Raw genomic sequence first — 22,171 nt, forward strand, 5'->3', positions numbered from 1 at the left:
CTTGTATGCATGCATATAAGGATAACCAATGGACACAGACACTGGGCCGGGGGTAGAGGGTGAGGGCATGTGCTAAGGGGTAGGGGAGGCTTGAGGGGAAGGTCGGTGGGGGAAAAAGGAGACATATGTACTACTATTTGTAATATTTTAAACAATAAAAAATAAAAAAAATGCATTCCATAAAAAAAGACAGTGCCATCCTCAAATGAGGCAGCTGGCTGCACAGGTGAGTGTGTGAAGGATGGCAGTGCCTGAGTGGAGGAGGGGCAGCCTGGTGGCTGGTCTTTACCCCTGCATGTGCAGAAACTCGATTTGTCAGTTCACACAGAGCAAATCAGGCAGAATTCCCATGAGGAAGCCCCATGAGCTGGGGATGATACACCTTTTGCAGTGTGAGCAGAATCACATAATGAAGTAACAGATGTCCTGACAAAACCAAGTTGACCCGAATGCTGTTCACCTTTTGCCTAGTTTATTTCATATGCACTTAATCTGTATTCTTGGAGTATGATCTTTAGTTAAAACATTTTTATTTTATTTTGCAATTAGAGTTTATATTCAATATTATTTTTAATTTCAGGTATACAGTATAGTGGTTACACAATCATGCATTTGCAAAGTTACTCTCCCCAATATTTCTAGTACCCACCTGGCATCAGACCTAGTTATGTAATTAAGAAAATTTTCAAGTGTCATAAGGACCTCTGAAATGCTAATTACTCAGATTTTGTGGTATTTGACATTTTGTACTTGGAATTTGAATATTTCATTGTCTCATTTGGACATGTAAAAAAGATTTTCTGCCAAAACCGGTTTGGCTCAGTGGATAGAGCGTCAGCCTGCGGACTGAAAAGTCCCAGGTTCGATTCCGGTCAAGGGCATGTAACCTGGTTGCGGGCACATCCCCAGTAGGAGGTGTGCAAGAGGCAGCTGATTGATGTTTCCCTCTCATCGATGTTTCTAACTCTCTATCCCTCTTCCTTCCTCTCTAAAAAATCAATAAAATATATTAAAAAAAAATAAATAAAATAAAAAAAATAAAAAAGATTTTCTTTTGGTATAAAAATGATATGATTAGGAAGTGTTCTTAATTAAAGGTTAAATTCAGTGCTGTCCAATAGAAATATAATACATGCCACTTGTAATTTTAAACTAAAAACAAAAGATTAATTAATTCAACAATATTTTTATTTAATCCAGTATATCCAAAGAATTATCAGAGCAACAATGTAGTCAGTATGAAAATGAAAATTATTGAGATAGTTTACTTTTTGTTTTTTGGTACTAAGTCTCCAACATTTGGTATGAATTGTATACTTACAGCACATCTCAGTTCAGACAGCCACATTCCACCTACTCGGTACCCCCATGTGGGTAACAACTTCCGTATTGGACAGTGCAAATCCAGTTTACATGCCTGTCTTCAATATGTGTATGTCAGCTTACATGCACAGCATGTGCCTTAAAATGATGGGATTTATATTTTTAAAGAACCAAAGAAGAAGAAAAAAGATACATCTGTTCCCCCTGGCTTATTATATGTATCACTCAGAGCAATTTTCAGTTCAGCCCAGCGGGTGTTCCTTGTAAGGTACCAAGATTTCTCATGGAGGCGGGGGTAAATCAGGGGATGAGGAAAGGAGTAGAATGTTCACTTAAAGAACATTCATTCCATTACTAGAAACGTGCCCTCTAAAACCAGCGTGTGTGCCTGCCTAAGGAAAGGGCTTCTCCGAGTGGGTTCAGAAATGAGTCTTCTCTCCGAGCCTCTAGAGAAGGTGGAAGTAGTAATTTGAGTGGGAAGCCTCTGGCACAGCGGTGCTCCAGTCTCCCTGCTCTTCACCGCTTCCGACTGCTTTGAAGAATGTTGCTATTATTGACTGTGTTTTGTGCCTTTTCCAGATCCTGAAAGACACTTCCCTGCAAAAAGTGAAACGCAACCAGAGTTGTTTGGAGCCCTGCCTGCGCCAGCTCGTCTCCTGTCTTGAGTCTTTCGTGGTGAGATTCTTGTACCAACCTATGCTTTGGTGTTTTGTGTAATTTCTTCCTCCCTGGACACCTGATTTTGTAATAATATATCTTTATTTATTTTGTAATTCAGCTTTGAGACAGGTTGTGGTTTTTAGTCTGTTGACTTTTAAATTTCAGAATCAAGAAGACAGTGCTTCCAGCAACCCCTTTGTGCTCCCTAACTCCGTCACACCACCCTTACCCACGTTTGCCCGGGTAACCACCGCCTATGGGTCATACCAGGATGCCAATATTCCCTTTCCTAGGACCTCGGGGGCCAGGTTCTGTGGAGCAGGTTGGTCTTTTTTTTTGGTTCTCTGATTCTAGATTTTGGGAGAGCAATTTTTCTTTGTTTTTATTTTCTGAGAACTCAAAAAAACTTCTGTCGTAGTGTAATATGGTCTGATGCCAGATTGGCGTCTGTGGACAAATCCTACGAATGTTCACCAGAATTACAGTCTTGAGAGTATGAATTTGGGTCTCACTCAGAGTCCTTATTCTTAACAGGGGACATGTCCCCTGACCAGGTAATATAAAATACCTGTGATGACTTTTTCCAAAATACATACATCCCGTCTCCTGGATCCTGACCTTGGTCCTTGTTAAGTATGACTGCAGTCATGAGCCTTTGCACCTCATGGAAATGTGTCCTGTCCTTCAGATATATTGAAATAGACAAAAGATTGACCAATGCTGCCTTAGGATTTCCCATGTCCGGCTCATTGACCTTGATGTGCACATGTGATGTTTCCTTTGTCAGGGTATCTGGTGTATTTCACAAGGCCTATGACGATGCATCGAACAGTGTCCCCGACAGAACCTACTCCGAGGTGAGTCTGGGAGATACAGCTGTAAGCTACATTCATGAAGTGGGCAGACATCTGGGGATGACCTTTGAGTTTGTCTTTAGACAATTTATTTTATCTTCAGTAAATATGTATTATAAGTTTATTTGAGAAAGATCAGATTCATTAAATTTTAACTAAGCTGAGATTTCTACTATGAAGTTACAACCAAACCACCAGACTGAGTAGTTTAATGAAAGCTGTTGTCTAAACAAGGCAAGTTTCTTCTGTTATTATTATTATTTTTAATCCTCACCAGAGGATATTTTTTCCATTGATTTCTAGAGAAAGTGGAAGGGAGGGAAGAAGGGGAGAGAGAGAGAGAGAGAAACATTGATGTGAGAGAGACACTTTGATTGGTTGCCTCCCATATGTGCCCCTACTAGGGCTGTGGAACCTGCAAACGAGGTACGTGCTTTTGACCAGGAATCGAACCCAAGACCTCTTGGTTCCAGGGCAGATGCTCTAACCATGGAGCCACACTAACCAGGGAAATAAGGAAGTTTTAAATCAAAATATGAAAGCTCTTCTTTTTTTCCCCCATGTCCTGGGGAAAGCCACTGTTAACAATTTAATGTGTTTTCTGTTTAGTCTTCATTATTTTTCTTCCTTTTTTTTTCTTGAGAGGCAGTCTAGTGTAGCAAGTGGGAACATGGACTTCAGAGCCAAACTGCTGGATACAAATCTTGGCCCTGTAGTTATATGACCTTTGGACTGTGCTTGATTTTGCTCAACAATAACTTGGGGGTGATAATGGCACCTACCTCCTTTACTAACTGTGGAGATTAAAGGAGTTAGTCCCTATAAAGCATTTAGAACACTGCCTGGCACATAGGGAGTGCTCTAACTGCATTTCTTATTATTACTGCTTTAAAAGAAAAAGTTTCATTTAACAGTTTTATTGAGATATAATTCACATAGTATACAGTTGACCCATTTAAAGTGTATAATTGAGTGGTTTTTAGTATATTCACAGATATGTGCAGTCATCACTACAGTCACATTCTAGATCATTTTCATTATCTCAGAAAGAAACTTCATATCCCCTTCGCTATCACCTCTTCTCCTCTATTCTTCCAAACTCTAATCTGCTTTCTGCCGATAATTGTACCTATTCTGGCCATTTCATATAAATGAAATCATATAGTATGTGGTCCTTTGTTTCCTTTGTGACTGGCTTCTTTCATTTGGTGTAATGTTTTGAGGATCATATATATACACATACCAGTATACGCTCCATATTTTATTTATTCATTCATCAGTCATTGGGCATTTGGGTTATTTCTACTTTTTGGCTATTATGAATAATGCTGCTATGAACATTTGTATACAAGCTTTTGTGTGAACATATGTTTTCACTGTTCTTGGGTATTAGCTAGGAATGGAATTGCTGGATTATATTGTAAAGTTTTTTTCTTAATTAATAAACTTTATCATTTAGACAATTTTAGATTCATAGCAAAATTGAATGGAAGGTATCGAGTTTCGGTATACTCCTCCTGCCCACTCAAACAACATCCCCCATACTACTGTTTTGTTTTTTAAAAAAATACATTTTATTGATTTTAGAGAGGAAGGGAGAGGGAGAGAGAGATAGAAACATCAACGATGAGAGAGAATCATTGATTGGCTGCCTCCTGCACGCCCACTACTGGGGATTGAGCCCACAACCCAGGTATGTGCCCTTGGTCGGAATCGAACCTGGGACCCCTCAGTCCGCAGGCTGATGCTCTATCCATTGAGCCAAACCAGCAAGGGCATACTACTGGTTTTTAAAACTTAAATATGTTGTATACCATAGGCTTCTGGTTCTACAGTGTGGTGACCATAACTTCTAAATCCTACTGCTACCAACACCTGGATACATTGGTGTAACATATTAGCATACTTATGAATGAATAGCTGAACTAACAAGAAAGGAAGGAGATTGAACCAGGGGCATGAGCAGGTGCCTCTGCTGTCCAGGGAGTTTGCCAGTCTCCTCAGCAAACCAGGCAGATGAGACACTGGTCCCACAAAAACTAGGAGTTAAGAGCTATAGACCCTTATATTATCTGGGTTCCTTATTTGGAAGGTTTGACTAGAAAACAATCACCTCCTCTCTAAGAAAAGCAAGACTATCTGGATCTGAACTTTGGATCAGAGGGGAAATGTTCCTAATTAGAATGTTTTTCATACTAACGGTATTTTATTAACCAGCACCCAAATCAAGAACCAGCGCATTGCCCTGACCCGAAAAGTTCCCTGGTCCCTGTTCCCTGGTTTAAACCTCTGACTGCCATCATTGTAGTTGAGTTTTTCCTGTGCTTGAACTTCACCTAAATAGACTCATGCAACATGTACTGTTTTATGTCTGGCTTATTTCGCTGAACTTAATGTTTTTGAAATTGATCCTCAATTTTGCATGTATCCATAGGTTCGTTGTATGAAAATAAAACAGTTTGTTCATTCCTACTCCTATTGATGAACATTGGGTTATTTCTAGTTTGGGGCTATTTTGTGTAGACCTACAAATACAAGTCTTTTTATGGATGTGCGTATTAATTTCTCTACCCAAGGAGTCAAATCCCTGGGTCATAAACATAGGTGTATGCTTAATTTTATTAGAATTGCCAAAAAGTCTGTTCCCAGTGGTTGTACCGTTTTATACTCTTTGCCAGCAATGTTTCAGAGTTCTGGTTGTTCCACATCCTCTCCAAAACTTCGCCTTTTCAGTTTGTTTTTACTTCAACCATTGTGTAGGTGTGTAGTATTGTGGTTTTAATTTGCACAACTCTGGCGATGACTGATGATGTTGAGCCACTTTTGTGTGCTAATTGACCATTTGGGTATCTTTTATGATGTGCTTTTATTTTGCCCAATTTTTGGACTGTTTCTATTATTTACCTGTGGTAGTTTTCATTTTGGTTGCAAATCCTTTCTAGATGTATTGATTTTCTTCTACTCTGTGGCTTGTTTTCTCCCTCCTTAGTGATTATTGATAAACAGTATTTTTTAATTTTGATGAAGTCTGTGCCATCACTTTTTAAATTTTATAGTTAGTGCTTTTGTGTCCTGTCTAAAAAAATCTTTGCCTTTCCCCAGGTCATGAAACTATTCTTCTGTGTTTTCTTTCAAAAGTGTGTAGTTTAAAATTCCTTATTAAAAGTCTATAATCAATTTCAAATTAATTTTGTGTATGATATGAGGTAGGAGTCAAAGTTTTTTTGTTTGTTTTTTTCTAGTAGAAATATTTCATTGTCCCAGCACCATTTATGGAAAAGATTTTTCTTTTCTCATTCTGAATTGATACCTTTGTTGAAAATTAATTGGTCGTATGTTTGTGGATGTATTTCTGGACTCTTTCCCCTTTAATCTATTGGTCTCTCCTTATGCCAAGACTAGACTCTTAATGTAGCTTTACATAGTAAGTTTCCAGTCTGATAGTGTGAATCCTCCAAGTGTATTATTTTTATTCAGGATTGTTTTGGCTATCCTAGGTCTTTTACATTTCTATAAAAGATGCAATCAGCTTATTGGTTTCTCTGATAAAGCTCAAATCTTGATTGGAATTGTGTCGACTCTGTCGATCAATTTGGAGGAAATTGTTATCTTAATAATATGTAATCTTCCAAACCACTAACTTGGTATACTTCTCTGTTGTTTTGGGTCTTTAATTTCTCTTAGCAATATTTTATATTTCCTTTTTATTTAAACCGTTTATCCCCCCTGTATCCTTCTCGACCTCCCCGAACCCCTCTACCTCCCAAAATCATCACACTGTTGTCCATGTCCAAGAGTTGTTTCTCTTTTTTTCTTTTTGCTCAATCCCTCCAACCCCCCAACTCCCCTGAGAGCTGTCAGCCTGCTCTCTATCTATGAGTCTGTCTCTATAATACTTTGTGTTTTCAATGCACATTTTTTCCATTAAATTTGTTCCTAGGTATTTGATGTGTTTTGATGCTAATGTAAATGAAATTTTAAAAATATTTATTTTCCAAATATTTGTGTCTAATATATAGAAAAACAGTAGATTTCTTTTTTGTTTTGTTTTATTAATCCTCACCCAAGGATATTTTTTCAGGGAAGGAAGGGGAAATAGAGAGAGAAAGATGGATGTGGGAGAGACACATCGATTGGTTGCTTCCTGCATGTGCCCCAAAGGCTTAAACCTGCAACCCAGGTACATGTCCTTGACTGGGAATCAAACCCAAGACCCTTCGGTGTGCAGGCAAACACAACACCAGCCAGGCATAGTAGATTTTTATAGATTGACCTTGTATCTAAACTCACTTATTAGTTTTAGTAGTTTGTAAAGTCCTTTGAATTTTCTATGTATGTAATCAGAAACATTCTCTGCTTCTGCAGATAAGGTATTTTTCAGTTCTGAAAGTTCTGTTTAATTCATTTTTGGAGAGTTTCCATTTCCCCCCATTTTATCCATCTTTTCCTCTTGGTTTCATCAAGTGCTAAGCACGGCACTGCTTAAGAAGATGGGAAGATTGAAACCAGTGTGGGTAATGCTGCATTTTCAACCACAGATCTCTCTCGGCCTTGTCTGCTTATCATACTGGTTTGATTGCGCCAATGAAGATCCGCACAGAGGCCCCTGGGAACCTTCGTTTATACAGTGGGAGCCCCACTCGCAGTGAGAAAGAGCAGGTCTCCGTCAGCTCCTTCTACTACAAGGAGCGGGTAAGCAGCAGAGCCTCGGCCTTTGATTCCTATCCCTTCCCTGGATTCTTGTTCTTTGTCTCCCTGCTTGCCACTCACAGCAGCTAAATTAGCAATTCCCTGTAGACTTTCACTGTCATAGTTAGTTTGTTAAAGAAAGACCATTGTTTTGTGCCTTTCCATTGGCTTTACCTACTAAAATTGTATCTGGGAGGATCTCCCACTTAACCCTATTCTTGTAATCCCCATTCATTAAGTTGATCATTCTTTCAGATAGAATAATTAAGCTTCAGATCTTCCTTGGTATTCTGATGTTCATCAACAAATTAAGGGGTATTTCTGAGGGCTTGAGGTCTTGCTGTATTTGCAACTTCATATCTGTGAGAAGTTTTAAAGTTAATTTCTAAGAGGTTTTATAGTTTTCCTAAGTCTACACTGAAGTACCCATTTGAGTGGACCAGTTTATATAAAAATCACTTGAACCTGGCCTTACGTTCCTGGGTTCTTAAGGAACTCATTGTCCCTAAAGTAGCTATTAAGCTGTCAGAAGCCTTTAGTGACGACAATGTAGAGAGTGTTGGCAGAGCGTAGGAAGGACTCTGAGAACTCTTTCTTGTCAGATTGAGAGTCTGGTTTAAACCAGCTTTTAATTGACATGAGTTACCAATGAGCTACTCACAAACTCAGTCCAAAGGGATTCTTTGCTGTTGTCCTCCACTAATGAGGAAATGATGGATTGACTATAATTTAAAATTTTTAAATTGGATTTTTTTAAATAAACCAATTTCTAGCAAGTGTTAGAGGTGTCATCACTCTGATTGCAGCTATACTATCTTAACATTCCTGGTTCTCACTAATAGTTGGCTGTCTCTGACTTTGTCGTCTGACACGAGTGGCAGGAACTGATGCTTGAGGCAAGACCAGACTCGGGCAAAACCATTCAGTTGAACTGGGACCATGATTTTTTTTTTGTTGCCTTTCTAGCCAACTTTCTTCACATCTCTGCTGGAATGAATCCCCCTGGCTGTCACAGACCTTCTTGGGACACCATATCTTCCCAAATTTTTTACATTGAAAAAAATAATTTTAAATGCAAGCTAGCTGGTAGCTGCCTAGATGATTTGATAAACTGGTTGGAACTAAGGCATTTCTTAATTGACATCATGGTTGGATAAATATGGGAATTTTCTTTAGCATTAGAGCCAGGTTGAAGAGATCTTTTAGTTGAATCATGTCATGTGCTGCTCATGCTTGGACTTGGATTGGGCGAAACACACAGACTAGCACTTTTGACTCTGTGACAGTGTGTAAAGGCCATGTCGAGTCAAAGTAACTCCAGTTCCCAGTTGAGACCTCTCCTGATGTGGAAGCATTTGTAATGCCCACACTCATGTGTTGGATGGTCTGGCCTCTTTTACAAAAACAGCACAATCATAGAGGGACCAAAGGAAGGATCGTGGTATTTCAGTTTGGGGTCGTTCCCACTGTGCTGCTTCTCTACAGAAAATGGCCTGTGATAATCCCCGAGGGTGACATAGTGAGTGGTTTTTCAGTTTTATTTCAGATAGTGAGCAAGTAAAATGGGAGAGACTCTTTTATTATAATTGTATATGAAACTTTTATATTGCTATATAACCTATGTACAGGAAAGTTCACAAATCATAAACATCTAATTCAGTGAATTAATAGTCATACCGGCCAGAAAATAGAAAATTACAAAAACCCCAGAATCCCTGGGGAAGGAAGGCACATTTCAATGGATGACATAAAGTAGTTATTAGGCTAAAACATGAAATGGGTGCTATTTGACCATTTTTTACCGTAAAGAAAAATTTTAGTTGGTTCAACATAATATGTTAAAATGAGCAAGTCAGTTATTTTGTGATGAATCTGAAATACATCTCTCCTTAAAGCTTGTTCATGTCCATCCCATTTACATGGGCAAAGGGGGAGGATTAAAGAAATGAGATACAGCCATGATATTGTCCATCGGCCTTCTTATCTTCCTTATGGAAAGCAATACGGTTCTGTGCCTTAAGGAGTATTTTCTGATTCTCAGGTGTCTAGTTTCTTGGGTCAAATAATAACACTATCATTACTTTGGTTCTGGAAATGATTCCAGTTTACTAAATTTTTGTGTTTTTATTTTCATCCCAGATCTTTCGTCTACATATTTCTATTCTCTTTTAGATCTCTATCCCTGAGATCTTGAAAAGGCATTTAAAAATATTTTTATTAATTTTAAAGAGGAAGAGAGAGGGAGAGGGAGAGATAGAAACATCAATGATGAGAGAGAATCATTGATCGGCTGCTTCTGCCCTCCCTCTGCTGGGGACCAAGCCCACAACCCAGGCATGTGCCCTGACTGGGAATGGAACTGTGACCTGGTTTATAGGTTGACCCTCAGCCACTGAGCCTCACCAGTTGGGCTGTTTTTGTGATTTTAACCTGCCCCACTTAGTTTATGTTATATTCAGCCAAAGGTTCTCCAGATGGAATTCCAGGGTTGCTCCTAAAAATTAAAAAAAGTGAGACATTTAAAAAATATATATATTTTTTAATTGATTTCAGAAAGGAAGAGAGAGGGAGATAGAAATACCAATGATGAGAGAATCATTGATTGGCTGCCTCTGGCATGCCTCACCCCAGGGATTGAGCCCGAAACCTGGGCATGTGCCCCGACTGGGAATTAAACCATGACCTCCTGGTTCATAGGTCGACGCTCAACCACTGAGCCCTCCAGCCAGGCTGTGAGATACTTTTTATAGGAAGTTAGAAAACACAGAGTGATGCTAACATTCATTTGGTAACTGGACTAACTATTAATAGTTGATGAAATATTACTTATTCTATGGAAAGCCCAGAACTTCTGAGAAATATTAGGTTTTACCCTATAAACATTAAAAAATTTCTGCAACCTCCCACATTTGCTTCAGTTTATGTTATGAAAATAGCTCTAAAGTAAATAACTGGGGAGGTCTTGAAGTTGCTAGAATAATTTCTGATCTCCATAAACAGTGTGTATGCTCCCAGTTTCACACTGATGCTCATGTTGTTAGGGAGAATGCCCTTAAGAGTGTAAGTCCTCAGCCTTAGCTCCCCCTTCCCTGCATTTCTCTGGGGCTCTTGCTTCCCATGGCATCACTCTAAAAATAGTCCCGCGGTCTCAAGGTCAAGGTTTCCAATTTCTCCAATGCCCTTTAGCTACGCACCCAAAAAATGTGGTATTGAGTGTATGGAAGAACTTCTTCCTTTTTAGGAATGGGAATATTCTCGCACATACACATGCCCCTGAAAGGGCAAGCAGAGTCCTCCACTGTTTCTCCAGTGGCCCTGTGATCCTAACCCTCATTAGTTCCTTTGTCAGAGCAGTGTGGACATCAGCCCCATATATGTTGAAATGTGTTTTGGGCTGAAGAACAATGACATTGAAGCTGGGTTTGGAGAGTGATGGGTTGGGTGGGAGGAGAGGGAATCCGTCTACTGCTATATTTCAGTTCAGATTTTGTAGCATTTCAATCCTGATTTTGTAGTGTATTATGGTATCATTTAATCCATCAGATGTGTGGGAAGCTTTCATTTTATTCTATATTTTTCCCTTTTAATTTTCTTGGTGTTTTTCTTCCCTCCTCCTGGGTGTAACGTTTTCACACACAGATGTCTCCTCGCTCTGCCCGGCGACGTTGGTCCATACAAGCAATTAACGACTTCCCGGTACTGTGCGCTGTGCATATGCTCTCCTTGACTAATCCTGTCTCTGCCCAAAGGCCCAAGAATAAAATGCCACCTGCCTGGCTTTGAGGAACCTGAAATGACAGCCTGGCTGGGTTTCAGGACCAGCAACAATAAGTTTTCATTCTTGGGAGTCAGGTGCCAAGGACTGCCTACTGGTTCCCTAACAGTTTCAAATGGGCGAATACCAATACCGTTAAGGATTGTGAATCCTTTCCTTTGAAAAGGAAGCTCAATACTGGGTTTCTTGGAAAGAACCCCGATTGTAAGCCTTCAGCTACCTGATTTCATTTGGAGTATTTGTATAATTTCAAAGAGCTTTCAGAGCCTACCTTTGGCATTGGGAAGCAGAGGAAGATATAAGGGGCTTCCACCATTGTGTCTGTTTTTATTGTCTTGGTGTAATTCAAAGAGGAAAGTGCACATCTCATCCACTGACATGACACATAAGCTAGTTTTTATTTTTTGGAAATTTTCTGGAACAAATTTTTCCCCATATCATCAGTTTTTGCATTGACAGTCAAACCTGGACATCCTCTCTTCCTTTTCTTCCTTTCTTCCTCACTCCTACTGCCCATCTCCCCTCTCTGTCTTCCTCTCCCGCCCCCTTTACCAGTCAGTAGTGCCATGGTGACCTCAGGCTGTGCAAGGCAGCCTTGAGGCATTAGCTTAAATTTCATTTGGTGTAAAAAATACTTAGGGGGGTAGTTCTATAGCCTTTTCACATAAAAACCAGTTGAAATCAGGAGCCCTGATTAGCAATACCACAGCTGCCGGCAATTTTCAGGTGGAGCCGCCAGCGTGACCACCGTTTCTCCAAAGGCCTGTCCCAGCCAGCCCGACTGCTGACTTCCACTGGCTTTCCCAGCAGGCCCCTGCTGCTATTTAAACTCATCGGGATGCCCTGCCCACTCTGCTGATTATGCACTGTTGATGGGGTTGCTGCGAAGCAGTTGGTGGCTTATTCTTGGGCTGTTTTTACATTTTACCCATTTATTGACATCCATGTTGCCTCCGGTTGTAGCAGTAACACTGGTGGTACAGTCGCAAGCTGGCTGTTGGTTGTCATTCAGTGCTATTTGCACCAATGCCTCCCTCTCGCTTCCTCCCACCCAACTCCTTCCCTATCCGTCCTCTTTCCCATGATTCCATGAACACCTTCTTGGTATGTTCAGAGGAGCACCCTGGTGCTCATTATGTGATAATTTGTCTGTCTTGCTTTGTCTCCCCCCTCAATCCCTGCTCATAACCTGTGGGAAGGGGCATTTTCTCTTGATGGGGCATTGAGAAGACCTAAGAGAAATGCAGAGTCCTTTGCCTCCCAGAAGTACTGATTTTACCGCACAGAAAAGTATCCATGTTTTAGCCATCAGAGTGGGACTGGAGCAATGCAGGAGGTTTAGAGGACATTTGGGCCATAGTGTCCTCCCCTCACCTGGAAAGATCAACCACACTCAGACTGATGTGTCATGGTTCTTTGCCTGTCTTCACGTGACAGTTGCATAGATAAGAGAGACTCCTAAAATTGCCACTAGATATTAAGGGGAAAGGAAGTCTTGGGAAAATGTGGATGGAATATGAACCCTTTTAATTGTCAAAGCTCTAAAAGAAACACCCTGAAAAATGGTCCCTGCTTGTTAGGGAGCAGCAAGGATTTGAGATTTGGCTTGTCTTCATTTAGCAGCCTTGTTTTATCCGACTCCCCCAGGAATTGGCAACTAGACAGGATTACTGAGTGACCCCTGTAGTAGGAAGGGGAGGTATTTCATGTTAAAACCACCAACCAACAAATTTAAAAAGGAACTGTTGCCCTAGCCCAGTGGTCGGCAAACTGCGACTCGCGAGCCACATGCGGCTCTTTGGCCCCTTGAGTGTGGCTCTTCCACAAAATACCACGGCCTGGGCGAGTCTATTTTGAAGAAGTGGCGTTAGAAGAAGTTTAAGTTTAAAAAATTTGGCTCTCAAAAGAAATTTCAATCGTACTGTTGATATTTGGTTCTGTTGACTAATGAGTTTGCTGACCACTGCCCTAGCTGGTTTGGCTCAGTGGATAGAATGTCGGCCCGTGAACCGAAGGGTCCCGGGTTCGATTCCGGTCAAGGGCACATACCTTGGTTTCAGGCTTGATCCTCAGCCCTGGTCTGGGTGCTGGCAGGAGGCAACCAATCCATGTGAGAGAGACATCTTGCATCGATGTTTCTCTGTGTCTCTCCCTGTCTCTCGCCCCCTCTCTAAAAATCAGTGGAAAAATATCCTTGGGTGAGGATTAACAAACAACAGAAAAAGACACTGTTTGTGACTGGTTAAAGATCTTTGATAATGTTTTATAGTATTCCTTGCTAGATTAAATGAATGAATACTGCTGTCCCATAATTGCTTTCATAGTGTGATTCTTGGTGGCAGCTATAATTAGGTGGCCCTGTGTTGGGGAAGCTTCTATTATAGGCTCAAAGGCAGCTTATTGAAGTTTCATAAACATCACCTACACATCAACCAGATCAAACAGAGAAGCACCTAGAAGCCTGGTGTCTCAAGAAGTTGACAGGGAAGTCCCAGGAAATACAGAGTGTGATTTCTATAATTCATTGAAGGGTAATTGTAGGTAATTGTTTAAGACCGCTATCTTTATATTTTCATCAAGTACATATTGATGACTCATATTAGTTTGTTTCTACTGATCTCTGTGACCCAAGACTGCAAATGGGGGAAGAGTCCTAAGATAGCTCATTGGACTCTTGAGTCCTGTCTACGAATATACCTAATCCTAACAAGTCTATTCAGTGATTAAAGAGCATTGAGGTGCAGGCCCTTGACCTGGCCTGAAATACAGCACCTGGGTCTGAACCTGGCATGCCCACTGCCAAGGTGTGTAGCCCTAGAAGCTGCTTGCTCTGCAGATGTGCAGCACGCTGCTCTGCCTTAGTTGAACAGTTGCAGTGCTTGGCAGAGAAGTGGCTTTAGAAGTGAGGAATTGTAGAGGATGGTGTGTTGGCTAGGCCTCATTAGAATCAGATGCTGATCTCCTTACATGCAGAAATGGATCCATTTAAAAATGGACCACACTATTTACATATTTACAAGTAGTCAGGACTTAATTTTTTTTTTCCTTTTTAATCTAAAGTCATGCTCTCTGAAACAGATGAACAAATATGGGCTTAGCAGCCTGACTGGACTGTGTTCAAATCTCAGCTCTTATGAGTGTGGCCTTGAGTGGTGGAGGCAGCAGCCCCTTTGTGAGAGCTGTGGTGAGGCTTGCGCTCGCATGCGGGAGCCATCGTAGCAGGAGCTAACATTGGTCCTGACAGCCTTTAAGTCCCAGGTTAGATGTTTTTCCATGTACGGGCTCCTGTGTAGCCATTTGTAGGCAAGGCTCTGAGGAAGTAAGATAATTGTTCATGATCTTCCCTTTCTATTACCCATGTCCCTCTACAAGTTTCTTTGACATTCTGAAATGGTCACTTTTAGAAATATTCAAGTCTGGTAGGAAAAAACATTTTAAAATGAGCTAGTCTATTGCAAATGAACCACTTTGGGCACATGGGTTTTTTTTTGTTGTTTTTTTTTTTTTCAAATATATTTTATTGAATTTTTTCAGAGAGGAAGGGGACGGGAGAGGGATAGAGAGTTAGAAACATCGATTCAATATTGATTCAGCTGCCTCCTGCACACTCCCCACCGGGGATGTGCCTGCAACCAAGGTACATGCCCTTGACTGGGATCGAACCTGGGACCCTTCAGTCTGCAGGCCGACGTTCTATCCACTGAGCCAAACCAGTTAGGTCTTAATATTATCTTTTCATTGGGTTTGCTTAGAAAGGCAGGGAATTGTGGTGGTTTTCACTGTGGTCTGAAAGCTATAGGCCCCATTCCTCGTGAGTTTCCATTTATTTCCTCGGTTTAGTTAAACAGAGCTGGTTCATTGCTCAATGTTTCAAGTGTTTCTCATTTCTCTTTATAATGAGGAATCAAAGTGACTGCCTGAAACAGTGTTTTAGAAGCCTTCTAACCAACCCAAGGACCAAATTAGATGGATCATTCTCCCTACCTTGTCGAATCTTTTTAGTGTAAATATTTCCCTCCCTCCCTTCCTTCTTTCTTGCTGGCTCCCTCCCTCCCTCCCTCCCTCCCTCCTTCCCTTCCTCCCTCCCTATCCAGTACCTTAAATCTCATGTGAAGCCTGTGGGGCCTGTGGGTTTGTCATTTCATGGGATTTTTAAACTCCTGGGACCCTGGATGAAAATCACAGTGAAATCAGTAGGTGTATTTACACCCTCCCTTTTCTGCTTAACCACATTGTGCTGTTCCTGTCTCTGCCAAATCACCCTCCCTATGAAAACCAGTCATATCATAGTAGTAAGCAGGCATGACGACACCGTCTTGTGTTGGTTAACACTGCCTGGCTCCAGTCCATTCTGACAGGTTGTTTGCTCTTTAGCACATTCTCCCCTTGCACCCACGTCAGGATATTTGTGGCTAAAAATGGTAGCATTTTTTGTGGATACTCACACAATTCTAATTTTGAAAATAACGAGGGCTAGCAGGGAATTGAAGGGCTACCCCACAATGATAGATTAAGCTTCCTCTTGTGTTGCAGAGTATTGTCTTGTGTATGGGTAAATAGTAAAAAGTAACTCAACTGCTTCTTAAGAGCAAATGGGTTAAGGTCCAAAATGATAATGTAGCATCTATATTTACCAATTATAATAAGCAGTCCAAATATTTCAGCTAATCTTTTTCATTTGCTGTCCATGAACTAAGTCCAGGTGTCCTGGATTTAGTAGGTTCCATAACACTTACTAATCCCATAGGAAGTTACATGCATTGGGCAACTTTGGGGATTAGATGGGCCATCAGGGTTCAGAGATGTCTGAATATAGATCGTGACTAATTTATGGAAAAGTGATTGTATAAAAATCACTTGTGGAAAATGAATTTGTGAGTAATCTAAAAATGATCCAATTACATTTCTGAAGGTTTATGCACATTCATAAAAATTATAGATTTTAAAATTGTACTCTTTGAATTTACAGAGTGTTTACTCACTTTTCATTGTACCCGTATTAACCTTGGGAGATTGGAACAACAAAGCTTGTCCTGAGCCATCAGTGAATGAAAAGAGACTGGCATGAGATTAAATTTACAGCAAATAAGTAATTCGCCCAGGGTCACCTTGAACCAGTACATGTGGCAAAAAGACCAATAAACCTTGGTTTTCTGATTCCAAATTGCAGGCTCTTTCAGAAAGGCTCCTTTTGCATGCTTTGTTAATAAATATGTCTCCCTCCTTCCTCCTCAGTTGAGTCACTTTGGTGGCCCCCTTTTTAATTTCTGGCAGTAACATGAAATAGAATATCACTCCCTTGGCAGGCTGTCATTTTGAAGATACCAGATGGTGCTACTCTCTAATAATTCCCATTTTCTCAGATATCTCTCATTTCCCACATCCAGGCTCCTACATAGCCATTTGTAGTGAGGCTCTGGGGAAATAAGATAGTTGCTCATGATCTTCCATGTCCATTACTCACATCCCTCTGCTCAAGTATTTTTGACATTCTAAAAATGATCACTTTTAGAAATAGTTCAAGTCTGCTAGGAAAAACAAGGTAATTCTCCTTGAGCTGCTAAGTTTTTCTGTCTGCCTGCCTGCCATATATTAAATTTGCAGAGCCCACACTGCTATTCCTGGATTAAATTCTCAATAGATCCTATTAAAACTCTCTTAGAAGGGAAAAAAAACTTTGAACCTAGGGCTAAACCCAGCCTTAAAAGTTGCTCTTTTCCCACATTTTTGTGGTCTTTACTAACTTATTTATCTGCTGTTCTTTTTCTTCTTTATTTTCAAAATTCTGGCTTCAAGGTGTCTGTTTTTGAGCACAGCTCTGCAGTAGGTGCTTGTTCTCCTGTTAGGATTTTGGGCCAAGAGCTCAATGCCCTTTGTTATCCTTTCATTTCCTATAGATGCTGATTCATATAATTGTGGGCATGATGTTGTAATGCAAAGTCTCTGCAAATTACCAATGACCAACTATGATGTGCTCTGCAACTAGAGGTTTCCACTCAGCAAAGTCCCCATTAGTGACATCTTGTCATCTCCCCCAGAAATCAAGGAGATGGAAAAGCAAGCGCGAGGGATCAGACTCTGGCAACCGACCAATCAAGGCTGCTGGGAAAGTTGTCATCCAGGATATTGCGTGCCTCCTTCCTGTTCACAAGTCACTGGGAGAGCTGTACATGTAAGTTCAAGGTTTTAAGTGTGCCATGCCTATCATTTAGTCATGATTATCAAAGGTTCCCCCCCCCCTTTTTTTAAGTATTGGAACCCTTTCTTCAAAAGCAGTTTTAAGAGTCGCCCAGAATATTAGCTTCCTATTATTGCATAACAAATTACGACAAACTTAGTGGCTTAAAACAACATACACTTATTACCTCACCGTTTCCTTGGGTCAAGAGCCTGGGCATGGCACAGCTGGGCCCTTGCCCAGGTCTCACCAAGCTGAAATCATGGAGTTGACCAGGCGGTGTGCCTATCTAATGCTCAGGGTCCTCTTCCGGTCATGCAGGTTGTTACAGAATTCGGTTTCTTGCAGCCGTTAAGTGAGGTTAATTTCACCTTGTTCGAGACCAGCAGGAGTGTCTCACTGTCACTTCACCTTCTTTCTAAGGTGTCACCTGAGTAGGTCAGGCTCACTCAGAATAATCTCCCTTTTGACAAATTCATAGTCAACTGATTAACAATAACCTAATCATGGGAGTGACATCCCCTCAGTATTCACTGGACTCACCCCACTTAAAGGGAGGAACTTATAAAGTACTTATAACAGGGGGCAGAAATCTTGGGAACAGTCTCAGAATTCTGCCACCCAAGCCCAGTCAGGAAAACAGATGAAGCAGAGCCTCTTTGGCTGAAGGGAGGTGGGAGGTGAGTGACAAGCATACGGAGGCTGCCTCTGCTTCCTCTTCTTCCTGAGCCTGAACACATGACAAAAATACTCATTTTGTAGTATATGCACAGCATACCACTCTCTGTGTTAGAAACTGCAGTGTTGTATGTATTTCAATCCATTTTTAGTCAACTCTCAAGTCTGGGGAACTTCACAGCTAAGCAGGTTAGCAACGGTGTCTGTTGTTGTTTTTTTTTCACTGACTTGAGAGAGAGAGAGGGAGAGATTTGTTGTCCCACTTATCTACTCATTCATTGGTTGGTTATTGTATGTGCCCAGACCAGGGATTGACCCGCAACCTTGGCATATCGGGACAATGCTCTAACCCACTGAGCCACCTGGCTGGGCCAGCAAATTGGTTTTTGAGTCTGGCCTCCTCTTCTGGCTTCAAAGAGGTGAGCGATTTCACCTTCCCCAGGCCTGAACCCACAGCATAACATCAGCTGCTAGCTAAGCATTTTCTTCTTACATACTAAGGGATCTTTAGGCCAATACAAAAAAAACATTTCTAGTGACAACCAAAGAGGCAATTTTCAGTCTGTTTATTAAACAAGGAGTAATTGATTTAGGAAGTTAGATCAGAAAGAAACTCTTTATTTTTACATTTCAGATTAAATGTAAATGATATTCAAGAAACGTGTCAGAAGAACGCTACTTCTGCCTTGCTTGTTGGAAGGAAGGATCTTGTCCAGGTATGTTCATCCCTTTTGCTGGAATCTGGATTTTACTTTTTTTCCCCGAGCAGGGTGTCTTCACTTTATAGTTGTGGTTTAGTGACCTTTCAAGATGTGTCTCCTATTTTTCAGTTTCTCTCCCATTTTCTTTGCCAAACTAAAGGACAGAGTAGCTTTCTAAATCCCTTGGATGATTTTCTTAATAGAGCTTAGTTGAGAGGATCCTAAAGCTTTTGCTAACTATTTTTTATTGCATCTCTTTTCTATTTTACTAGTAGTACTATGGTGATGGTTGCATACCAAATTTAAGTATCTATATCTTTACCATTTTTATTCTAAATTCTGTTTTTTTTTTTTACTTTAAAAAATGCTTCATTTCATAAGATGTTTACAAAAACATTCCTTTAGAATAGACACGTTCAGTTTTAAAATACAATGTGATCTTACAAAAATTTAAATCTTCATTTTTGCAGGAACACATCAGTATATTAAAGCAAGCTGCTCCTTTATTGTTTTTTTAACAGCTTTATTGAGAATATAGTCCATATACCATGCGATTCACCATTTAAAACGTACTATCTAATGGCTTTTAGTATAGTCACAGAGTTTTGCAACCTCACCACAAATACTTTCAGCACATTTTCATTATCCTAGCTCTCAATCCTTCTTCCTCACCCAGCCCTAGGCAACCACTAATCCACTCTGTCTCTATTGCACCTTTATTCTTTAGTGCGAGGATTAGATTGAGCAATGGAAACTAGCTGTTGTCCTGTCCACTCAGTTTTTTCCCCTTATAACCCTCCAAATGACCCGAGCTAAGGCCTTCCCTTGATTTCTATTTGTAGAAAACCCCTAGGATTTCCATTTGTCTCCTAATAAATACTGTAAAGTTTTTGCCCAAACCCTGTTAGGTGAATATGATCTATTTCTATAAGAACCTAGCCACCTAAAGTCCCGTGAATACTAAGAAGCCAAATAAAGAAGTAGAAATATTGTGGAATGTATAACAGGAGGCACAGGTGTAACTCAGCACCCTAGTGATGTAATCCTGGACTCTCTCAGCCTCTGTATCTAGGTGGGGTAAAAGTAGTTTTACAGTTGTGAAATTGTAAAACACAGTTTATTCTTGTATTATTTATTAATTATTGTATAATTTTCCATACAAACAACTGTAAACCACTTTTGCCCCCCTTGTATTTGTGAAATGGGAACCATAAGAATAATTACCTCATAGGGTTGGTGGGAAGATTGGTAAATGCAGTGCTAAGGCAGACCCAATGTTCATGTTCTGAAAAAAATTCCCTGAGGAAATATTACTTCCTAAAGTGTGTTTTTTAAAAATATTTTTATTGATTTCAGAGAGGAAGGGAGAGGGAGAGAGAGAGAGAGAAACATCAATGAATGATGAGAGAGAACCATTGATTGGTTGCCTCCTGCATGCCCCACACTAGGGATTGAGCCCACAACTTGGGCATGTGCCCTGACCGGGAACCAAACCGTGACCTCTTGGTCATAGGTTGACACTCAACCACTGAGCCACACCAGCCTACAATTCTATGTTTCTGTAAGCTTTTAGCTTTGCAGCTCTCAGAGGAGCAGGGGCGGGATGTATAGGGAGGAGAGATGGGATTCTCTCATGCTTCCTGTTCCTGTCCTCACCAGTCTGAGTTTGGGTGTTTCTCTTGATTTGTCCAGGTTTGGTCGCTGGCTACAGTAGCTACAGATCTTTGCCTTGGTCCGAAGTCTGATCCAGATTTGGAAACACCCTGGGCTCGGCATCCATTTGGGCGGCAGCTGCTGGAGTCACTGTAGGTTTTGAGAGCTGAAAGTGAGGAAAAGAGTGATGTAAATTTTAGGTCTGTCAACACTTTCAAAGTTGTTGTCTAAGAGGAAAGTGCAGAGGCCCTAGGAGTGAGAGGTGGAAGCGAGAGCTCTACTTTTTGTGCTGCAATAATTCTGTGCCAACTAACTTTTTATAGCAGAAGGAACTATGCAGTATTTGTCATCTCTAACAAGGATTGGAGACTCATGAGTCCTTTTGAAGCTTAACCCATAAGTCATGTCAGTCTGAACACAGGAGTTTGAGCTCTTGAGATGGTCAATTTTGTGGGTGCTGTGAAGCTTCGCCCTTGAGAACAGATTAAAGAATTGCACAGTGGGTTTCCTGTTTTCCAGGGGCCATGATGCTTTCACCCTGTTAGACAGTTTAGGAAAACATTGAATTTATTTTTGATTTATTGCACTGAAATATGGCATACTGGAAATAAAATGTGCAAAATTATTTACAACCAGGTAAGCCTCTTGGATCTCCATAACAGTGAGGCCCAGGTCCTGAGAGAGAAGCAGAAAATCTCTGCTTTTTTTTTAGGGGAAGGTTTGCTTAGTTACTGGTTGAGGCCAGACCTGGGACAACATGTGCTCACACTTGAGTTGCCTCAGAGTAACGCAGGGATGATAATGCTTGCTCACACTTCATGTAAGGCTCACTTAAGATAGTGAGCGTGAAACACCTTAAAAAATATTAGACATTGCTTGGTAGGAAAGTATCAATATTATTCCATCGCACAGGCCAAGCCCCCCTGGTCCCTACCTCACATTCTAGCATAGAGGTCCTAAAAGGGGCAAAGGAGATATGAGTACCTTGTTGTTCTTACTTAATAGCTCACTTTCCTGATTCCCCCTCTTGAGTCGATTGCCTGCTTGCCGTACTGTGAAGTGGCGTGTTCTCGGAGCACCTTCACATAGCCATAGGTTACACAAACGAAGTTTCGAGGAACCCCCAGAAAGCAGGGTTCTGCTCTAGAGTTGGGAGGCTGCAAGGATGGCCTCAATCAGATGTCACTTTAGTCTGCTTAGTTCTTGGAGAAGCTTTGTTCCAGTCGGAGCCCGTGCCTGGTGCAAGCTAGAAGCTTTCAGATTAGTATTCTAGGTCATCTGTAATACTTTGATATATTTTATTCCAAAGCAGATTCAGCCAAACTCAAAGTAGATCAAGCCTCTGGATCTATAGAAAGCTCTGGTACCTGACAAGGGTTTTTGAGGAGGAACTGAGCATCCTCTTTTCCCTATCCCTATGGCAACAACTGCCATGATTGTGCTAGCATCCTTCCTCCATCTCTTGACTTGTTTTCTCTCCTCTCACCTCTTCCTCTCCAGGTTGGCTCATTACTGCCAGCTCCGGGATGTGCAGACACTGGCTATGCTCTGCAGTGTGTTTGAAGCTCAGTCCAGGCCTCAGGGGATACCAAACCCTTTTGGGCCTTTTCCCAGTCGTTCATCTAATCTGGTGGTGTCCCACAGTCGATACGTAAGCTTG

At 41.0% G+C, this 22,171-nt stretch overlaps 1 protein-coding gene across 4 annotated transcripts in view; it reads left to right on the forward strand.

The window, feature by feature from the left end:
• The window catches only part of WDR59 (WD repeat domain 59), a 75,672-nt gene that overhangs the window by 42,253 nt on the left and 11,248 nt on the right, over positions 1-22,171 (forward strand). For 2 of the 4 annotated variants that reach the window (XM_080644329.1, XM_080644331.1), the window contains exons 15-23: positions 1,903-1,998; positions 2,149-2,305; positions 2,771-2,840; positions 7,376-7,529; positions 11,166-11,222; positions 17,340-17,473; positions 18,792-18,873; positions 20,551-20,663; positions 22,012-22,162. In XM_080644329.1, the coding sequence (XP_080500455.1) occupies positions 1,903-1,998; positions 2,149-2,305; positions 2,771-2,840; positions 7,376-7,529; positions 11,166-11,222; positions 17,340-17,473; positions 18,792-18,873; positions 20,551-20,663; positions 22,012-22,162 (1,014 nt within the window). The remainder of the gene's footprint in view (positions 1-1,902; positions 1,999-2,148; positions 2,306-2,770; positions 2,841-7,375; positions 7,530-11,165; positions 11,223-17,339; positions 17,474-18,791; positions 18,874-20,550; positions 20,664-22,011; positions 22,163-22,171) is intronic. The other 2 variants (XM_080644330.1, XR_013959183.1) reach the window with 2 other exon arrangements.

Source organism: Plecotus auritus, assembly GCF_963455305.1.
Source record: "Plecotus auritus genome assembly, chromosome: 10".
Classification (NCBI taxonomy): Eukaryota; Metazoa; Chordata; class Mammalia; order Chiroptera; family Vespertilionidae; genus Plecotus; species Plecotus auritus.